At 47.2% G+C, this 21,894-nt stretch overlaps 4 protein-coding genes across 5 annotated transcripts in view; 2 read left to right on the top strand and 2 right to left on the bottom strand.

Moving 5' to 3' along the window:
• The window catches only part of hsd3b7 (hydroxy-delta-5-steroid dehydrogenase, 3 beta- and steroid delta-isomerase), a gene marked incomplete at its 3' end in the record, with an annotated part of 80,876 nt that overhangs the window by 34,043 nt on the left and 24,939 nt on the right, over window positions 1–21,894 (bottom strand). The window lies entirely within an intron of this gene.
• On the bottom strand, window positions 31–4,525 carry cd2bp2 (CD2 (cytoplasmic tail) binding protein 2). The gene is made up of 7 exons (XM_084478023.1): window positions 4,454–4,525; window positions 4,157–4,235; window positions 3,624–3,753; window positions 2,757–2,914; window positions 1,158–1,758; window positions 892–977; window positions 31–252 (listed from the first exon to the last, which is right to left on the bottom strand). Exons 2-7 carry the CDS (start codon window positions 4,229–4,231, stop codon window positions 142–144), a joined length of 1,161 nt encoding a protein of 386 aa, XP_084334149.1. The 5' UTR covers window positions 4,232–4,235; window positions 4,454–4,525; the 3' UTR covers window positions 31–141.
• pheta2 (PH domain containing endocytic trafficking adaptor 2) lies at window positions 5,832–9,023 on the top strand. Of its 2 annotated transcripts, none has more exons than XM_084478233.1 (4): window positions 5,832–6,208; window positions 7,535–7,623; window positions 7,999–8,302; window positions 8,410–9,023. In XM_084478233.1, exons 2-4 carry the CDS (start codon window positions 7,543–7,545, stop codon window positions 8,838–8,840), a joined length of 816 nt encoding a protein of 271 aa, XP_084334359.1. In that variant the 5' UTR covers window positions 5,832–6,208; window positions 7,535–7,542; the 3' UTR covers window positions 8,841–9,023. The 2 variants fall into 2 exon arrangements, with proteins under 2 accessions (XP_084334359.1, XP_084334358.1); XM_084478232.1 differs by having other exon boundaries at window positions 6,112–6,208; window positions 7,531–7,623.
• Window positions 13,530–18,648, top strand: mylpfa (myosin light chain, phosphorylatable, fast skeletal muscle a). Its single transcript, XM_084478409.1, has 7 exons — window positions 13,530–13,673; window positions 14,403–14,501; window positions 16,818–16,893; window positions 17,120–17,224; window positions 17,322–17,400; window positions 17,517–17,565; window positions 17,745–18,648. Exons 1-7 carry the CDS (start codon window positions 13,671–13,673, stop codon window positions 17,844–17,846), a joined length of 513 nt encoding a protein of 170 aa, XP_084334535.1. The 5' UTR covers window positions 13,530–13,670; the 3' UTR covers window positions 17,847–18,648.

Below are 21,894 nucleotides of genomic sequence, written 5' to 3'. Positions count from 1 at the left end.
GTCAGCATCAACAATGCAAGATATTCAAAGTGACAGGACGAAATAAGTCATTTATTTAAAAAACAAAACAGAATTTAAGAAGATACAGAGGATGATGACGCTGTGTAAATATTCCGTGGTACGTTTTCAGTCCATGATACGTTAGTCATAGAGCTCAAAATCTAATCTCTTGGAGTTGTAGAACTGAGAGCCCTCCTGGTCCAGCCGTCGACAGTAGACGCCGTCTTTGAAATAGTCTTCGTCCACCCAGCCCTGAAGAAAACAAGAATGATGAGAACTCCCATATGGACTGAGGTCAACACTAAAACACATTGATGGATTTACAAAGCAACCTCCCTACTGGTGCACGTCCTTTGACTCAATCTAGATTTGCACATCCTCCCAATAAACGCAGTACACATTGATTTAGAGTCTGTAACTAAACATTGCACTAGAAATGTATGCTGACGTGTACAAATAAGGAAGGGAAGCTCATTTGAATTAGTGCAATACATTTTTTTTTTTTTTTTACAATGTCTGTTAAGATGTCACAGTTAAAACATTAAATTCAGCAAATATGCGGAAATGTTGAGAATTACAATGTTCATCTCAAGTTAAAGGGGTTATATCATAACCCCTTTTGGTGTTATATTATAACACAAGGTGTGAGTGTGATGAGCCATTACAAGCCGTTTGAAAATCTGTCAAATGTTGCTTATTTACCCACACTAAATCTCGGTGGACCCTCCAACTTGGGATGGCACGAAAACACAGGAAAAGGCCGATTCTCAAACGGCTTATAATGGCTGACCACGCCTGGTGGCATGACATCACCCCTTTAAATCAACAGCGTTTTCAGATATGATTTTGTGACCAGTTCAGATTTCCCGTTGGGAGTGTCTCAATCCATACCTGCATCTGCTGACTGCTGAAGGGCCCGTAGAGCTCAGAGCCGTCCACGTTCTCCCACCTGTACTCCCACATGACTCCTTGGGCCACTGGGAAAATACATAAGAGCAGTCAGACACAGGTCTTTTAAAAAAATAATATTAAAAACATCACAAGGCGCCTTGATATACAAACAGGGCAAAACATACATCACAAATTTAAGAAATACATTAATAGATAGTGTATGACATAATAATAATAACACATAAAAAGCTGGTTGCGTCGGCTACCTGCTTCTTCGCCTTCTTCTTCCCCTCCCTTCTGGGCCTTCTCTCCGTGACTCTCGTCAAACTTATCCCCAAACATGTCGAGTTCGTCCGCCTCCTCGTCGTCCTCCTCATCGCCGCCCTTGGGCTTTTTACTGGACAGTTTCTTGCTCTTCAGCAAGTACGCCAGCTTCTCACAAGTCTGCTGATAGATCTCAAACATCCCCGACGCCACCAGCCGGTCGGCCAGCGCCGTGAGGCGGTCCAGCTTCTCCGCGTCGCGCTGGGCCGCCGGCTCCTCCTCCCCCCCGCCGCCGTCAGCCCCCCTCAGCTTCCCCTTCTTCCTCCCCGCCAAGCCCCCCAGCCGCCGGAGCCCCGCGGCGACCGTCTCCCCCGGCAACAGCATCTCCACCAGGGCCTCGGTGAGCTGCCGCTGCGTGAAGGACGCCAGCGGGTCTTCGGCGGGCTCCGCCTCCATCTCCGCCTCCTCTCCGCTGTCCCCGTCCGCCCGCTTCTCCTCGCGCTGCTTCTCCTCTTCGGCCTCGTCTTCGTCGCCCACCCGTCTCCGCCGCTTGGCCGAGAGCCCCTTCTTCTTGTGCTTGAATGGCTGCTCTTTGATTCGCACCTTTGGGACGCAGGGAGAAACCATTAGAGGCTAGAGATATTCCCATTCTATTTTTTTTCTCTTCCGGATTACGATTCCTGAACTAGAGTTTCCGCCGATACCGAGTATATACTGATACAGCATCTAGCATTGTAACCACTAATAGCACTGCTTCTTATTGAAGGTTCTCTTACGATGACAGCAATATGTAGTCGGTTCACTCACTGTTGACAATTATTTTTTCACAACTAGATCATTTACAGTTATAATCTATAATACATTTGTATTCTTGTAGTTAAGCGTGAGCATCCGTGTTTTTCCGACTTGAACACACGTAGGTCGGAGATGACACGTTTCCCATTCCGACTTTCCACCTCCGACCGTTAACCAACGCAGCAATATAACACCGCAGTGTTTGTGATGTTCTCAGTAAAGGGGTCACGGGACGGTATCGGATCGGCGCATATATTTGCCTACTCGCCGATTCCGCATTTTAGGCAGTATCGGAGGCATTTCCAATACTGGTATTGATTAGGGATGTGAATAACTCAAATTTTTCCATGGTCGAATAATCAGTGGGTGGTATGAACGAATAATCGATTATTCGATGTGTGCCGACATTCACAAAGGCAGCCATGGATCATCGGCAAGAAATCACTCAATATCTTAAACGCAAAAAAACTAACTTTAACAGTGATCAGTGTTTGTGTTGTATGCATATATATTAATATTTATGCTTGTGTATTGTGTATATTGTTTTTCTGTACATGATTAACTATTAGTGCTAACTATTAGAGCCAACATTAGTTCAGTCCGTTAATTCTTGTTTATTTGAATGGAAAAAAATGTTAACGGTCCAAATGTTAAAAATCGACTTTGACCCTCAGGAACGAATAATCGAATAATCGAATATTCTGACCCATCCCTAGTATCGATATCAGATCAACTCTATTAGAGGCCTGCGGAGGAACACAGTCAAAAGGCAGTGCGTCACGGACGCCCTGCGCTGCGGCACTCACCCAGTCGATGTTGTCCAGCCAGTTGTCCCGGATCTCCTCGTCCTTCTTGACGTAGTAGTTCCCCTCGGCGTCAAAGTGGCCCTCCTGCATCTCTTCGTCCAGGTTGAACGGCGTGATGGGGATGCCCTCGTCGCAGTCTATCGTGGCGCCCTCTTGGCCTGAGGGGAAGCCACCAATCACACACGTGAGCAGGAGCAGTACTGGAGAGTAGGGCTGGGCGATTAATCTAATTTTGATCACGATTTCGATTTCAGAGTGAAACGATCACCAAACTAATATAATCGAGTTGAAACGATTAAAAAAATATATATATTTTTTATTTTTATTTATAGAAATTGCAGAACAGCTGGATTCATATCTGGACTTTATTTTCTATTTGACCATTCTGTGTATATTTTTAAGGGTAAATTTCGAAGTTCTCATTTACAAAGTGTTTTTTTTGGAGAGAAATTATGAATAAATGCATCATGTTTTCAAACTCAAAAATAATCGTTTGAATAATCGAGATTTCAATATTGACCAAAATAATCGTGATTATGATTTTTTTCCATAATCGAGCAGCCCTAGTGGAGAGTCTCGCTCGTAATAATCCTAAGAGGTTTTTTTTCAGTATCAAAGTGTGTCCGCACATGTGGTTTGAAATGCCTCTATCAAAGTAACAAACTTAAGGGAAAACTTTTTTTTTAAATATTTTCTCAAAACCTAAGTGGTTGTGTGAGGGCATGCATTGAGAGTCAACAACATGTTGTGTGTATATGTTGTACACGTGTTTTACAGGAGCAACACAAAACATTTCAGTGACATCAATTCAGAACACCGGGCAACATAACGTTTACATTGCCCCATCCACAAAAGGGACCAGCATACCTTCCACATCGTCGCTGGCCAGCATGTCATATTTGCTGGTCTTGGTCTCCTCTTCATCATCCTCTTCGTCACTGTCCAGGGAGTGCTTTCCCTTAAACCTTGAACCAGGTCCATCTACAACCTCGCATAGCTGACCATCAACAAGAGAAGTACAAGTACTAAATGTTCAGCACTGTGCAATGTATCAGCATACTTAGTTAAGGGAATGCACAGATCAATTCAATGTTATAACATACATATGACACCAATTGGACGTCATTTTGTTTTTTCTAAGGGTTAGTCAACGACATGAATGATCACTACTTATCCCACAGTTTGTATGTTTTTTTTTAATGTTATTCTGCATGAATTCTAAGATGAGGCAGTGATTATATTGATTGAATAACCAATATCCAACTTTGGAAAGTCAAGTAGTTAAGAAGTTATGCAGCGAGAGGCAGGATCGATATAATTACCCCATCTATAGTCTATAGTTAGTAGTTATCAAATCGGGCTCAGAAACTTTTAAGAAGTGGAATCAGATCCTGTCGTACCTTTTTGCTGGGCACCTCCTCCTCCAACTCGATTTCCCCATTGCCGTCCTCAAAAGTGACCTTTCTCTTAGACATAGCTCTGGATGTAAACACAATCTTAGAGTGAGTTCAGGGGTTCCAATGGCTTCTCAAAGCGCAGGTGGTCAATGTTTACTTCACTGGATCGCATTTCAGCGCGCAAAACACAGCAATGCAAGTCGGAAGATAACGCGGATTTTGTTTCTCAACACCGTAGATCGGCTGCTGAACAGGAACAACAAGTCAAAAGCATGCAATCAGAAAAATGTGTTTACAGACCTGGTGGGGAAAAATGAGGGAAAAAACAAACGAGAGACGCAACACTTTTGCGCAACACAAACTCACGCTGTCGCCATTTCCGTTATCCGGTTTGGAACGGAAGTGACGTCGTTTTGAGACGATAATTATTTTTTGTGTAAATACAGGTAATACATGCCCAGTTTGGCCCATTCGTACATATTATTTAATTTTTATTAGTAATAAATCAATGTTTACGTTAAAAAATTAAAAAAAAATTACTTTCAGATATGAAACCGTCTAAATCTTGGGGTGCGTGGAGTTCTACTGAAGGCATTGCGTTTCTCTGTACATATTTACTGAGTCCAATTTTTTTGTTTAAATCAGGGCATCCGTGTTCTACTGTAGAATATCCAATTTCATCAAGAGAAAAAAATGGTGGGTTTGAGTATCAGAAAATAAATTCCAAGGTATACATTACAGGGGACTGGTTACAATCTGCTGTGTGACTAGACACAACAATGAACGCACAATGTCATTAAGTAAATAAACGGATGTTATCCGTTTCATGTCTACTGATTAAGAGAGTGTGTTGGGCGGGTGGGGGGGGGGATCAGATTGCAGGTGGGCTGCCATCTCCGAGCAAGGTTTTAAACGGATGCTTGATCACACACACACACACACACACACACACACACACACACACACACACACACACACACACACACACACACACACACACACACACACACACACACACATCTATATTTTACGATGTCTGTATCAATGTATGTTGTACGTCCTGGCATTCTGTAGCAGCTTCTCCTAGCTATCTCTGTTTTATACGGGGAATGGGTTAACCTAGTGATGGTTAGTGCTTGCCACTTGGTTCTATGAACATCCTTACTGTACCGACAGAGATATATTTTTGTTTCTCTTTCCTCTGACAAATGTACTTATTGCAAGACGCTTTGAATAAAAGGGTCTGCTAAATGCCCTAAATGTAAATTATAAACATCTACACACACCCATCCACAACCGACAAATGAAAGACAATGACCTGTTCAGCAGCGCCACCCACTGAGTACAAAAGAGGTTGACTATACTTAAGTATATTTAAATATAATAATAATAAAAGCTGCAGCAAACACGCATCCCACGCAGCTGGGGGAAGTGAGAGCAGAAAGGCAGAAGCACCACAGAGACCACACCATAGCTCAGCATCTCCATCCATCCAGGTGCCCGGGGGTCCAGGGGGGCTGGAGGGAACTGAAGCCCCCACTCTGACACGCATCCCGCCCTCAGCCAGGTGGACCAGAGCGCGCAGCAGGAGAGGGAGGGAGGGAGGGAGGGAGGGAGGGAGGGAGGGACGATAGAGTGTCAGGGTTCTGTTACCAGGAAGTGGGTCGAGTTATTTATATTTCAATGCTTGTCCTCTCGCACCGGTGGCAGTAGCGCGTGTGGGTAACCTGAACCTGAGCGGCGGAGCCACATTGTCTCGGTCCGGACGAGTCCCGGCCGCGGAGCCGCGTCTCGCTGCTGCGTCCTCCTCCGCCCCAGACGGACGGACGGGGACGGGGAGCGTAGAGGGGGACGGCGGGACAGCCGCGTGGAGAACCAGACGGGTGGAGTACCAGTCAGCAGGTGGAGAACCAGACGGGTGGAGAACCAGTCAGCAGGTGGAGAACCAGCCTGGTGGAGAACCAGACGGGTGGAGAACCAGCCTGGTGGAGAACCAGCCTGGTGGAGAACCAGCCAGCAGGCGGAGGATCGGCCACACGGTGGGGGATGCCAGAGGTAGGTCTGGGTGGCAGTCGGGGTCAGATCAGGGACTCCGTGGAGGAGGGCGAGCAGGGGGGGAGGAGAGGGGTAGGGACAGTAGGTCGTCCAGAGGTAGGTCTGGGTAACTCTCTTTGGGGACTCGATGGAGGGGGGAGAGGGGGGTGAGCGGAGGGGAGGAGAGGGGTAGGGACAGTAGGTCGTCCAGAGGTAGGTCTGGGTAACTCTCTCTGAGGACTCGATGGAGGGGGGTGAGCAGAGGGGAGGAGAGGGGTAGGGACAGTAGGTTTGCATCACGCAGTCTGAGCACAAATGCACATTTTGGATTATGAGTGGATTTGGTGATCATGGATATCAATAGAACAATGCTGGGGTGTTACATTATTGGACATCTTCCTCATTTTTTTTTTTTTGTTTCCTAATTGGGTATTGATGTCTTCTTGAAACCAAAACAGAGCACGCACATGTCAGTAAAGTGTTATTACATGACCAGAACCGTGTGTATCTCTTCAGCTGTTGTAATTGGAAAATTATATTATATTTTCACTAAATTATATTTTCACAATCTGTCTCTCTAACTGCCATGTGTTGATTAAGCCTTTCCCTGACCCCCCCTTAGGGAGGTCAAGGGTCAGGGGATCAAACTGATAAGGCATCGCTACGTCTCCCCACATTACAATTGTCAATTATCAAATAAAATAATGTTTATCTAAAGGACAGAGTTTCCTGTGTTCTCCTCAAGTATAAGAATCCATAAGGGCCACAAAGGTTAACGTTAGATAACATACTGGGAACAAGTAGGGTGGCTAGACAATACAAGGAATATCAATCACAATCAATCACACATCCTGTGGGGAGCAGAGCTGTTCTCAGCATTACTGAGACCTGCGCCACTGTAGAAGAAGTCCTTGCTTTTGCGGTGCATCAGGCTTCTTCTTGCGCAGGTCTTAGAGAGACGCAGGGCAGACTCCCATCTGAGGCCTGGGATTATTGGATGTTTATTACTTAGATATATTAGCCTAATTGTTCTAAGTTCGGATGACTCTTTATTCTTTAACAGTTTACACAGGAACAATTGTTGTGGTGCACATTACCACCTCACTGTGCACCTGAAACCAGCGTCAGGTCAGAGGTTATTCCAAGTAGCAGGACACTTCTCTTTTTGGTGATCCTAGAGGAACCAATACCTTTTACTTTGCAGCCGCAACAACATAGAAAATAGAGAAGTGGTCTTTGTCAAGCTACAACAGGGAAACCCCAGCGTGTTTCTGATCAAGATGCTGCTGAACACAGAGTGGCTCTTTGGGTTCTGTTTAAAGTGGATTCCGTCCGTTCTGAAGCCAGGTGCTGAAATGAAGATCCACAAGAAGGTTCTCAACCACTACCTGTCCTGCACCTCACCGGTGGACAAGGAGGGATATCTCTACAAAATGGTGCGCATTAAAATACAAATACACTTTAAAACAACACAATTCATTAATGTATTATGTTTTTTTTACTGAATATATTATTTTCTTGTATCTATTATTTAATTGTATAAATATATTAAATTGTGCATATTTTTTAATTGTTTATATATTTTATTGTATATGTATATATATATATATATATATAATTTTATTTTTTTACTGTGTATGTTGTATTGTATACATTATTTTATAGTAATATTTTTTATTTAGTGTATATCTTTTTTTATTGTCAATATTTTATTGTATACATTATTTCATTGTAGGCCTATATATATATATATATATTTTTTTTTTTGTGGCCATATCCACATACTTACCTGACCCTCCACGTCCCCGCAGAAAGAGCGCACGGCCACCTACCACCGGCGGTGGTTCGTGCTGAAGGGCAACGTGCTCTTCTACCAAGAGAGGCCGGCGGACCGTCGCCTGCTGGGCGTCATCGTGCTGGAGGGCTGCGCGGTGCGGCGGTGCGACGCGGACGGCCAGCTCTGCTTCGCGCTGGTCTTCCAGGCGCCGGGCCTCAGGGCCTACCGCTTCGCGGCGGAGGAGCGGCTGACCCAGGAGAGCTGGGTCAAGGTGCTGCTCTCCGCCAGCCACAGTTACCTGTATCTGCTGGTCAGAGACCTGGGCCACCAGTATGAAGGTGACTACTAGTCTGTCTGTCTGTCTGTCTGTCTGGCTGGCTGTCTGTCTGTGAAACGAACAGATTTGGACATGCTTCGAAGCACCATGTTCTTGCGTACGTTTCAGAAGCTAAACGCGAAGCAGGTTCTGTCGCCGGCGGTTCTACGGTGAAGGGGGACAGCAGCAGCCAGACGTCGTTCGTCGCTCGGACGAGGCACTGCTCCTGCTCGCTCCTGACGATAGATGGCGCCAAAACCGAAATCCGAGACGGGAGGAGTTTCAGCACCGGACACCTGCTGCAAGAGCCCTCGTTTTCTCCCAAAGGGGCGAATAAGAAGTCCCCGAAGCATTGGTCGAAGAGGAACGCGCATGTCACCCCGTTAAACGGACCAGCGCCTCTCTATGGCGAGTGGCCGTCGGTGGGCATGGATCCTCTGGAGGAGTTCAGCAAACTGCACGAGTATTACGGGGAGGAGGTGCTGCAGGTGAGGGAGGCGTGGCTACGGAGGAGGCAGGTGGACAAGGAGCAGAGGGATGGCACTCTGATTGACATTTAGCGGACGTGTTAATGGAAATGTGTTGTTACGTTTTTATAATATGGTTCATGTGCGTCAAATGTAAAGTGTGTGGGAATGATATACATTGTAAATAGGATGACATTAAATCCATTTAATGTTTTAAATTAGAAATGTGTTATAGGGTCAACTTGGCAACAGCATTAATACAAATACATATGGCAATTTAACTATTCAATCGAATTCAATTAAAGTTAATTGGACTACTACTAATTTAATTAATTTATCAATTACAAATATTGATTTAAAATCAAGATCATATTAAGATATGATTCACAGCAGAGACAAAGCCGGGGAAAAAATTGAATGTTAAATTGATTTTTTTTGACGTTCATGGCGATGAATAGCAAGTGTCTACACGGCGGATCAAGTTGCAAAACAAATCGACTGGAAGGTAAATAGCAATCATTCACAGACGGCCACATGCACACCACCCCACACTCACACACACACACACACACACACACACACACACACACACACACACACACACACACCCATCCATATGCGCATACGCACAAACATACACACGGCGGGTAGGGTTACATGCCACACATCACCCATGTCACAGGCCCATCCTATGCAGCAGGTTGTTTTCCCAGGCAGGTCAAAATGTTGGCCTTTACACATTCCGGTGCCCCCACGCAGACATGCCCCCCTTCCCCTTCGAGAGTGATGGATGGGGCCCCCACGTGGGTCTAGCGGTGCACCGATCACCCCGGCCAGGAACGCACACACATCTGTCTGTTAACGCCTGGCGGACGTAGTAAATAACGGCGGATTGGTGGAGACGTTATTTACAGCCCAGTGCTAAGGAGCGTCGGGGACGGCCGGTATACACACACAGCTGTCCCCTCCCCTCGCACGCTGAGGACACACGGCTCTCTGCTGGTGGGCCGAGGAGCTTTCAGCGGGTCGCCGCGGGAGCAAACTGAGGCCGCAGAAGGGAAGCCGAGTGCAGCCAAATGCTTGTTCTTTCACGCTTGTCGTCGTTTCAATCGTGCTAATCTTATGGAACTATCAAGGCGTACGCATGGCATTTCACGCAGGTGACGGGTCTCTCTTTGATAGGTCAATTCGATTTAGACAGCACTTTGTACTCATGGAAAGTACAGTGTTGGTATTCCGAGGAGGTCTTTGGACTTTGACCGCGCTTTATTTATACTTTGATCTATAGGTCATTGAAATGACCATGCGTCTGTTTGTCTTTGAGGACAACTATCTGCCAAATCTACTTTAAATTAAAACAGCACTTCTTATGTCATTGTTAAAAAAAAAAAACAGGATAATCAACACTTTCAGCTTGACTTTTTGAACAAGGTTACAATTTCACTTTGAATACTTTTACATCAATGACTTAAATACGAATGAATCGGTTCAACTGTCCTTCTACCAGAGTTATGAGTTGTTAATGAGCCTCATTAACAGGACAGCGTTCCCACCACTCAGAGGTGAGGCCCAGACAGAGCTCAGACCCTTTGTTCCAGAGACAGGGTCGTCGTGGTGCTGAGGGCCACATGGCATGGCCAGCATTCTTTGGAAGGCGCCGGAAAAAGGACCTCAACAGAGCCAGGCTGGGGTCTCACACAGAAGACCCTTTAAACCACAGAGTCCCACTGCTAACCCTCTAATCCCAGGAAAGACAGGCTGTCTCTGGTACCAAGGGGCCCCGTCTCCTCACCTGTGCTCCTTTATACTACCACCCCTACTAGTAATAATAATAATAATAATAATAATAATAATAATAATAATAATTCATTGCATTTATATAACGTGTTTCAAGACATCCAAAGTGTGTGTGTGTGTGTGTGTGTGTGTGTGTGTGTGTGTGTGGTGTGCGCGTCAAGTGTGAAGTGATTTTATGATATCTTATATCTACAATCATAATGCGGTAAGCATTGCGCGGTGTCATATTACATCAACGTTGTAGTCGGTTGACCTTATCGTGGCCTTCACAGGCCCATCGGAGCAGTGAACCCAATGTTTCACTGGGACAATGAGAGGTCACCAACAGCATCACGGCCCATCAGTGTGTGTGTGTGTGTGTGTGTGTGTGTGTGTGTGTGTGTGTGTGTGTGTGTGTGTGCCAATAAAAAGTGTGTTAGTGTGTAGTGAGTCCTGGGTTATCATCAATAAAGGACCATGGCATATTGGGGACACTTCATGATGTCTTCAGGGATGTAAGGGTAAGTGCCTTGGTAAAGCTCAAGGCTAATTCTGCCCCCCCCCCCCCCCCCCCCCACACACACACACACACACACACACACACACACACACACACACACACAATAATTCCCTTTAAGCAATACGCTGGAATCTATACACAAACAAATATACATTTTCTGACGTTCATCTCTAATCCGCAAAGGGACTCCGGGGCGTCAGAATTCCGCGTTTATTCAGCTATTCCGGTCTGAATCAGCTGCTCCTTTTATATATATTCCCATTCCAAACCCGGACTGCATCGCCCGGCCGGCCAAAGTAATCCCCCTCATTTTGGAGGGAGGGAGAGGGGGGGGGGGGGGGGTGGGTGGCTGTCATAGATGGGCAGGGGGGGATTGTGGGTGGGGTCCCCACTGCCGTTGTAGGAGATGGTTTAGAGTCTAGCGTCACAAACACACACACCCCCTCCTCATTAATATAATTTGTGAGGGTGATACCGCGCACCAAAATAAAGGATAGCTTCCCCTAAAGGAGTGTGGTTCTCAGGCCCCCGCTGCCAAGTCGGTCCAGCGCCTTTCCAGCTCGCAGGGGAATTCATCCAAAGGTGTAGTCGATACGGCTATTAATACACACCCGATCTATGTATTTATGTGTCTATTTATAAACCCTTATAAACACCCTTATCTGTGTCACTATATATATATATATAACCTTATCGATGTATCGATTATACCCATATCTATGTACTTATGTCTATTTATAAACCCTTATAAACACCATTATCTGTGTCACTATATATATATATAACCTTATCGATGTATCGATTATACCCATATCTATGTACTTATGTCTATTTATATACCCTTATAAACACCCTTATCTGTGTCACTATATATATATATATATAACCTTATCGATGTATCGATTATACCCATATCTATGTACTTATATCTATTTATATACCCTTATAAACACCCTTATCTGTGTCACTATATATATAACCTTATCGATGTATCGATTATACCCATATCTATGTATATATATAGTAAATAAATACATACGGGTATATATATATATATATATCTACATATAAAATATAAAATTTAAATCTATATACTGTATCTGTCTGTCTGTCCATCTCTCTCTCTATCTATCGATTTATATACATACAGCCACCTGTCTATCTATCTATCTGTCTGTCTATTTAACCATTTATCGTTCTCACTAGCTACCTGTGTAAGTATGTCTGTCTGTCTGTCTGTCTGTCTGTCTGTCTGTCAGTCAATAATCCCAGCTGTCTATCAAACGTATTCAAACTTTAGAATAACTGAGTGGTTTGAGTTTGGTGTATTCAATGGTGAAATAAAAAAATGTGGATGAAATGCACATGGCCCCTGAGATACACGTGGCCCTGATTCTATCCCGGGTAGCAGGGTTAGGGTTAGGGTTAGGATTAGCGTTGGGGGTCGATCGTTCCATGTACACGTTGGCATTAACGAAGGGCCATACGATCTGCTCTGCATATCTGGCAGCCCCGCAGCATCTCCTACGGTCATGCTTCAACGGTAACGAGTCCACCCTCGATATTTAATATCAAACCTGCATTTAGATGGAGCCCCGTAAAGGATAAGCCATGAGCACGAAGGGCACGCTGCCCATGTGATATGAGTTGCTGAGGCGCTAGAATGCCTGTATTTCGGGCCGTTATATCGCGTCGACCGAATCGCAAACCAAAAATAAAATCCCAACGAGAGAGAGAGAGAGAGAGCGAGAGAGCGAGAGCGAGAGAGAGAGAGAGAGAGAGAGAGCGAGAGAGAGCGAGAGAGCGAGTGGACGGTGGTTCTTACGCCGGACCGATGGACAGTAGGGAGGGAGCCTGGCCAGTGACCCAACAGGATTCTAAGTCCTGGATGTCCATATTAGTCCAAGTGGGACTGTGAGCCTAGGCTAGGGTCCTGTGGATATCGGGTTTACCTCGTTCCAAGACTCCCGGGTCTATTTCGGATCTCCGGTAAGGGGATAGCTGGTCTGCTAACTGTCTCCTCCGATGTGGCCCCTCTACCCTCCTCTCCCCTCTCCCCCACACTCGCCCCCACTCTACCGTAGTCTCTCGCCCACTCTCTCTCTCTCTCGCTCTCCTGTAGTCTCTCTCCCACACTCGCCCCCGCTCTCCCGTAGTCTCTCTCCCACTCTCTCTCACCCTCCCTCTCTCTCTCCCGCACTCTCTAACGCTCCCTCTCTCTCCCCTATCCGCTCTCGACCTTCCTGTTGATCTCCATCTCTCTCGCTCTCTCTCGCTCTCTCTCTCTCTCCCCAATCCACTACACCATCTCTGAACGTCTCTCTCTCTCGCTCTCTCTCTGGCTCACACACAAACCTAACACACACACACACACACACACACACACACACACACACGCACACACACACGCACATACACACGCACACGCACACACCCCCACCAGCGATGTATGGTGTTTTATGCCCTGTGTCTGTGGGTCCTTTATCCCTATCCAAACTTAAGGCTGCGGCTAAAGTTAGCATGGGCAGCTGAGCGGTATATAAGCCTCCCAGGGATGATGGCACAATGCGGCTTCACACCAGTCTTCCTCTTCTTCACCCTCTAAACCTCCACAGACTCTCTTTAAGATGGTGAGTAGAGCCTCACCTCCACTCCAGGGGGAACTCTTCTCTACTGCTGCTGCTGCTGCTGCTACGTTTTTTTGGATTAACTTGATTTACTTCCATGGCGTCTTTGAACAGTTTTTAACACAGCGTCTGAGCTCTAAGCAGTCGGACACTTCTTATCCAGTAGATGCGGTGAACTCGGGAGATGTGCTTTTTCGATGTTTGGTTTTGGTTTTAGATGGACGTTCGTCTAAATGTTCACTCAGACCCAGTAAATGGGTTTGATAGGCGGTTAGGTTATGATGTTTTTTTTTTTGCTGTTGTTTTATTATTTAGAAAATATATTATATTATGCATGCATCATATTATTATATACATTATATTTGATATATTTTACATATATCGTATTCGATAGTTGCACTTTCGCTCAAAGAATAGCCTTTACTCTAGCCAATATGTTTTCCTGAATTGACTTTCAAACCGTGAGAATTAAATTATATTAATTATGTATATATATATATATATATATCAATATATATATTAATGGTATGACATGAGAACTAGCAGGCCCTAGGAGAGCAATCCACGTGTCTCAGTCAGACACGGGCCCCGCAGTGATGCCAGGGGCCGGCGGCGGTGGGCGGTGAGGTGTGAGGGGCCCCCGCGGTGGTGGTAGGGACCCCCGGAGTGCGAGCGATGAGACCCCCCCCCCCCCCCTCTGATGATGAATGTGTTGTGACCGTCTCTCCCCAGGCACCCAAGAAGGCTAAGAGGAGGGCAGCGGCCGGAGACAGTGGTTCCTCCAACGTGTTCTCCATGTTTGAGCAGAGCCAGATCCAGGAGTACAAGGAGGTGAGGATATCAGCGCACAAACACACAAACACACACACACGAACGCACACACACACACACACATTCGCTCGCACCCATCAACAGCGTACGTGCTGCCATCGATGTGGTGATAGACAGAGAGGAACTGTCAGACAGACACTCAAGACACATACGTAGACGGTCACAGAGCTGGATAGGGGTGGATATCGATGGCCTACAGGGGGTATATTTTAGTATAGTAAATAGAGTATAGTAGCATAAGTAGCATATTGACTACATCTCTGGATGTAGTTCCCAGTCGGCCGGATAGGCAATGGCCAAACTCACAGAGCACAGAGCCACTAAGAACTACAACCGTCGAGATGGGAGTATTTGGGAGAATAGATTGATGTTTAACTTCAAACAGCTTTTGTAAAGTAATTCTCCATACCAATGAGGCTGAATCGAACAGATGTATCGGTGGAACAGAACAGAGACGTACGTCGACAGACAGGTCGTTAGCGAGTGGCAGACGGTACGGCCCGCCGCAGTCCATCGTCACCCCGCGGCTCGTACCGATATGGAGAGAAGCACGAGGGCTAACTTTAGCCTGATGTAATCTCACTCTAATTCCCCTTGTTTTTTCAACTAAAGCCACAACTAAATTTAGAGATTGCCCATGCAGTTGCTGGCTCTGTGTGGGTGGGGGGTTGAGATGGGGGGGGGGATCTGCTTTCACAGCAGTTGCTTTTCTGCGTGCCCCCCCCCCCCCCGGTAAGATTAATCAAAGAGGGGAGATGGTCATTAGGAGGGAGTCAGATATGTCTGTCACTCTCTCCAGCCTGCCTCCCCCTTTCTGCACCCCCCTCCCTCTCTCCCCCCTCCCACCCCCCTCCCCCAGCTGTTGCTCAGTCTTCTCTCAAAGCCCCCCCCCCCCTTGTTGATGGATAGGACAGGCTTAAAGGACAACTGGAACTCATCAAGACAAACCTAACACACACACACATACACACACACACACACACACAGAAGTAATCCTCACCTGTCGTATGGCTAATGTACACAAGGCGCATAGATGGAAGATTCTAGTGACAGAACGTCGTCTCTGGAGTCTAACGGAAACATACAGACATTCTGTTTACTGATCGGGATCCACCGAGGGAATGGGATGAGACGAGGTTCTGACTGTAGCGAGGGTCTGAGGACTGCTAGCTTCTCCTAATAGCCTCGTTATGACTCCGAGAGGCCAGCTGCGGAGATCGGAGATCCACGGAACCGGTTCTCCACTCGGAGCAAGCCGGGGGCCGGGGGCTTTACAGGGCGGGGGGCGGGGGGGGTGGGGGGGGGGGGGGTGCGTAAGCAGGCGAAATTAAGATGGTGTCTAAGTATTTCGTCAAGGGATACGGTGGCCGCATTCCCAGTGTGATAAGTGATCTGGATTCCTCGAGTGCCGCGGCGGGAATGCATAACAGAGCGCTGGTGTGGGGGGGCGGGGGGGGGGCGGGGGGGGGGTATCGGAGGGGGAGGTGGTGGGCAGAGGGTGGGGGGGGGGGGGGGGGGGGGCATCAGACGGGGAGGGGAGGGGTACCTTGTGTGCCCTCTCTCACGCACCCTCCAGATCAGAGAGAGGGGACGGTCAGAGCGAGGTGAGGGTGGTGGTGGCGGGTGAGGTTGAAGAAGGAGGGAGGGGGGAGAGGGGGGGGAAAGGGGGGGTGAGGGTTCAAGTTCACATCCAAGAGATCTTCTTACGTTCTCGTGACACCTCGTCGAGTTGGAAAGTTGGACGGCACTAACTGTTTCCAAACGAACATACCGAAATTAACAAGTACCGACCTACGACATTTCACACTTTCGATTTCCTTCTGCTTTTACAAACACAGTAAGCTGTCGTATTCCGCCAGCGTTTTCCATCACACATCCTCCTCCTCCTCCTCCTCCACCTAACTGGACCTTCATCTTACCGCCCTGTGTACACTTTAGAACCACCAGGGCAGGGGGGTCTGCTCCTCGGTCCAACAGGGGGCTCCACTGAGACGGGCCGTGGTGTTGGAGATAGGACTGGGCGATTTATCTAATTTTTAATCACGATTTTGATTTTAGCGTTGAACGATCACAAAACTAATATAATCAAGTTGAAACAACATATATATATATTTTTTTTTTTTTAGCAAGTGCAGAACGGCTGGATACATATCTGTACATTATTTTAGATTTGAACATTTTCTATTTGACCATTTTGTCTATTGTAAAGTTCTCAGGTACAAAGTGTTTTTTGGGGAGAGACATGCTGCATGACCGAGCAGCCCTAGGTGGAGACGCAGCCGGTCGTTAACCCCGCGTTGTGCTCCCTCCTCTCAGGCTTTCACAATCATTGACCAGAACAGAGACGGCATCATCAGCAAAGATGATTTGAGGGACGTGCTGGCCTCTCTGGGTGAGTGCACCCACATGCATCACATCACTACTCGTGTGTGTGTGTGAGTGTCTCTTTATGGAGTTGTGTGTGTGTGTGTGTGATCAGGCAGCTAAGGGGTCGTTTATTCTTTAAATGACAGAAGTGGGTTGCATTGCTGCTTATACACTTAAAGTTGGCCTTCCACTCACGCTCTCTCTCTCCCTCTCCCTCTCTACCCCTCTCTCTCTCTCTCTCACCCCTGCAGGCCAGATCAACACAAAGAACGAGGAGCTGGAGGCCATGGTCAAGGAGGCCAGCGGCCCCATCAACTTCACCGTCTTCCTCACCATGTTCGGCGAGAAGCTGAAGGGTGGGTGTCTCATCTCTGATTGGTCCTCAATGTGTCAATGTGTCCCCCCAACCCAAAGACCCGCCCAGCTAAAAGTTTTCTCTCTCTCTCCTTCCAGGCGCTGATCCCGAGGACGTCATCGTAGCCGCCTTCAAGATCCTTGACCCCGAAGCCACCGGAAGCATCAAGAAGGAATTGTGAGTTTGACTTTTTATTGGAAAAAAAATTTTTTGAATGGTCCTCCTCCTGTGTGATTCGTCGTGAGTCGCTGCGGTGGCGACGGGTTTGATGAACTCTCGTCTCTCGTCCACAGCCTCCAGGAGCTCCTGACCACCCAGTGCGACAGATTCTCCCCCGAGGAGGTAATCCATGGTTCTTCACGTCTATGACGGAGCCTCTCTTCCATGAGTTCCTCACACACACACAGGAACACGTTTCCAAAGCTCTGCTTGCTCCACTTGAGAACTCCAGCTGCATGTGTTTACAGGGACATGGAAAACTAATACTTTCCTCTCCTCTCTCCCCCCCCCCCTCATTCCAGATCAAGAACATGTGGTCCGCCTTCCCCCCAGATGTTGCTGGCAACGTGGACTACAAGAACATCTGCTACGTCATCACACACGGAGAAGAGAAGGAGGAGTAAGATTGCCCTGAAGGAATTGAAGAAAGAAGACATCCCTTGCTATTCTACCCCCTCCCTGCCCCCCCCGACCCCCACCCCCCAACCCCTCCCCATATTCTCCCCCCCGCCTTCCTCTCATGTGCCCCGGTGCCTCGGTCGCTCGACAGAGACTTGTCTCGTCTAGACAACGAGCTTTTCCGTGAGGCGACCGGCTCCAGTGTGGTGTTTGTCTGTCTGCTTATGGGGAATTGGGATTATTTTCAATAAAAAATGATCTTGTAACATCAATTACCACTCACCACTTTCTCATCCGCCTCACCCCTTCACTTGCGTCCCTCCAACTTCTCCCCTTCCCATCTGTCTTTAGGATAGAACGACCAGTGTGTGAGCGGCCGGTTAGCCTACGATGCTACGGCGCGGGTGTTGTAGAGAGACACGCACCTTTTTATCCCGCACGCTTTTTTTTTTTTTAAGTGTGATGTTAAACCGAGGACCTCATTCCAAATTATGAAGAAGTCCTCTTTGGCAGCGCAGGCGAGAAGGGGGAGGGAGCATGGAAGGAGGTTTCGAGGGAAGGGCGTCTCCGTAAAGCGATGACTATCCCCTTCCCTCGGAGGGGTGAAAGAACTCGGAGCAGGAGAGGAGAGAGGAGAGGAGGAGCCGAAAGAGAACATACCGCTCTTCGCTGCTCCTTCTCGCCGCTCCCTCCTCCTCTTTTTTTTTTTCTTTCCATAAGCTGTCTCGACTGGGCACTACCCCCCCGACTTTCCTCTGTAAAGAATAAAAAGGGACAAACTGTGAATAAAACCTCTTTCCTTTTGTACACGAGTGTGTCTGATCGGTGGTTCCATGAAAAAGGGCAATTTATTGAGAATATGAAAATAATAATTGAGCACAATTTCTACTCCACTTTAAAATATGAACCCTCTTATTCTACAAATTAGTAGGCTGTTAACAATTAGGAAAGACCAAACTATAAACTACTATCCTTTGCTCAAATCAAGACAGAACTGGTTAATGAGATGGTCCAGGGTATAATGGATAAAGAACAAACGCACACACACAAATGTTTCATGCTACACAAGTGTACCCATAGATAGTGTGGCCAATTTATATTGCTCAAAAGGAAATTCAACATAACACTCCCATCTTTAAACTCAAGTGGGAACTACATGCTGCTATAGCCTCGAACATAGCAGCAATGAAAACTACTACAAGAGTAGTTCAGTTTTTAAAAATCTGTATACGAATGAAGGATGACTGCAGAAAGCTGATTTAATATATTATGGTTTATTACTCATCACAAATGTCATTATCGCCATCAATTAAATACATCAGGTGTAGATCTTGACCAGTTAAGGAATGAATTCAATTAGCTATGATTTTATTTCTATTTCTCACCAGACATTTTCCTGTTAACTTAAAAAAAAAAAAAAAGACAGGGTGTCGGGGAGAACCAAAAATAAATACATGTGTTTTTTTTTCTGTAGTTGTATCAGTTTGGCATTCCCCAGACTAAACCGAGTGGGCCGTTTTCGTTTCAAACGGTCGCCCGAGTTTCAGCACGGATTTGGTTTAAATGAAAACCTCGCCTGCAGAGGGCGCTAGAGAGTAGAAAGACTCGGTGACGAGAAGATATATTGCTCGGGTGTTGTCGCAATACCACTTGCCTACCTTCTGCAAACCTCAACTACCACCGCTAACGGCGATGACATCGGAGGGCCCACGGCCCCTGACTGCCCCACACCTCACACCTCAACAACAGTCCTCTGATGACACCACTTCCATAGTTTTTGCATTTCTTTTGTTGTTGCATAGATGTGTCGAAGGAGGTCTTACTACCATCTACCCTAGAGTCTGTGTCTATCAAAGCCATCTCACAGCAAGGAGGAGGAAGCGAGCAAGCTTTTATGGGGTAAGGGAGGGAGGGCGAGACGGAACCATGGTGACGGTTTCCATGGCAACGTCCGATGATGGGGGTGATGCTCCCAGACCAAAGTCCCAGACTCCCCGCCCCCCAAGCGAATCCCCCGATTCGTGAAAAATGAAGTACAGTACATTCCAGTACAGCCACTGTTAAAAGACCATTATCCTTCATTATTATCTAATGGCATTCCAGTAACTGACCCCTCTACTATCCCTCTCATACAGAAAGTGGGGGATTTATGGATCATAAACAGGGTTTACAGGAGAGCAGAGCGTAAATAGATTAGGGAGTTAGTCAACGGTTTCGTTATTATCTTCACTTCACTTTTTCCGACAAAACATAGCCTTTTGATCTGCGGCAACAGACACCATGGAGATAACACAAAGCCAACACGTTGATCGTTGTTACACAGTAAGTGTGAGACCTTAAACTTGCTATTTAAAAGCCTAAAACACCCAAAAAAATAATCACGTATTGTTCTGTCAAAGTCGAGGACACCTTATGTTGTGCTGTTTCCATCCAATACTGCGATTAAACAAAATCTTCTGTGAGCCAGAAATGACCGAACAAACTTTCGACTGTAAACTTAAAAGCTGCAACGACATGCATGGAGTTTGCCCTTGTAAAAGTAGAGTACACGTCGTGCAAAAATAAAAAATATATAAACCATAAACAGTACTCTGAAATCCCCTTTGGCGGCGCTGTGTGTACGACCGTCCAGCCTTCCAGTCGACCAGGTGTTTTGTTATCAATACATACAAAAATAGTCAAATTGCAAATAATAATAATTCATAATATACTATATTTGATTAAATTAAAACCACTTTGTACATAAATACATAAGAGCCCAAAAAGGTCAAAGTTCAGAGGTTAATGCTACATTGGCAAACCTGGCACTATTCAAGTGGCTTCCTACTCTCTCTTCCTCTTCTTCTTCTAATAAAAAGCACAGAGTGCTCGCGTGAGCCAGCGTTAGAACTGCCCCCCGGTGACACACCGCAACCGGGACCAGGGAGGGGGGGGGGGGGGGTGCCCCCCACCCTGGGGTGGGGGTGCTTCTCAACGGGGGGCAGTGCAAACGTCATCCTTCACTCCAGAGAGTCCCCCCTGGACTCAGACCTTCACCTACACCGACATTTGGCTAAAAGGAAACCTTCATTTGATCATCTAAAAGCAAAGTAATACTATGTTGAAACATTTGGTCTGCGGGGACAAGTGGGGTTAAGTGCCATGGCTAATGGCGGCGGCGGCGGCGGCTTCTTCTTCTACACAGCCGGCGCGTCTTTACGACACGGCCGGTTCTCCCACGGAAGTCCCCCCCCACCCCCCGAGAGGCTTTAAAAAAAAAAAAAACTAGGCTTGCAGCCGACGCAGAACCACGACGATAAACTAAAGTAAAAATAAATTAGGGTAGAAAGAGCTTTTAAAAAGGCCTCCCAAGTGATGTCTCTTCAGCGGGAACAGACGCAGTCAGTCAGCCCCGCCACGGGCCGGCCAGTCGGGGGAGACCGACGCATGCTGTCCCCTCCTCCCAGTCTCCCTATTGGCCCCTGGAGCTGACCACGCCCCCCCCCTACCCCCGCCCCCCCCACTGTTTAACCCCAGGGGTTTCCCTTCCCACGCAGCAGGGGTGAGAGCGTGGTCCAGGTGTGGTACGAGACCAGGGGAGACAGGCTGTTCACTCATAATAACATAACGGTTCTACGTTGTCTGAGGGTTTTTTTGGTTTCTTTTTAGTTGCATTATAAACATGTGTGTGGATAACTAGTACTGGCGGGGGGGGGTGGGGTGGGGGGGGGAGGTCCGGGTCTTATTTCTATCCAATCACTGCGAAGCCGGGACACTCTCAGCAAACGTAGCATCGCCACGGTAGCGTAGCGCGGCTTCACCGCGAGCCGGCGTTGCGTCGAGGAGTCCGGTCGACAGTATCTGTGACATCGCCGTACCCCTCAAGACGCTAATTACGGGGGCCCCCCGTCGTCCTGGCCCCTCAACTGGGCCTGTCCCCCTCCTGGCCAATCAGCTGTAGCCCCGCCTACAGGTGGGCGAAGGGTGGGGGGGGGGGGGGAACGGCAGATGCGAGTCAGGAGGGGACTGACGAGGGTGTGGGGGGGGGCCTAGGGCAGAGCGAGGAGGAGGGGG

The sequence above is a fragment of the Micromesistius poutassou genome (assembly GCF_964030765.1).
Source record: "Micromesistius poutassou genome assembly, chromosome: 1".
Taxonomy (NCBI): Eukaryota; Metazoa; Chordata; class Actinopteri; order Gadiformes; family Gadidae; genus Micromesistius; species Micromesistius poutassou.
Note: the sequence above shows the minus strand (reverse complement) of the source record. Positions and strands in the feature narration are given on the sequence as shown.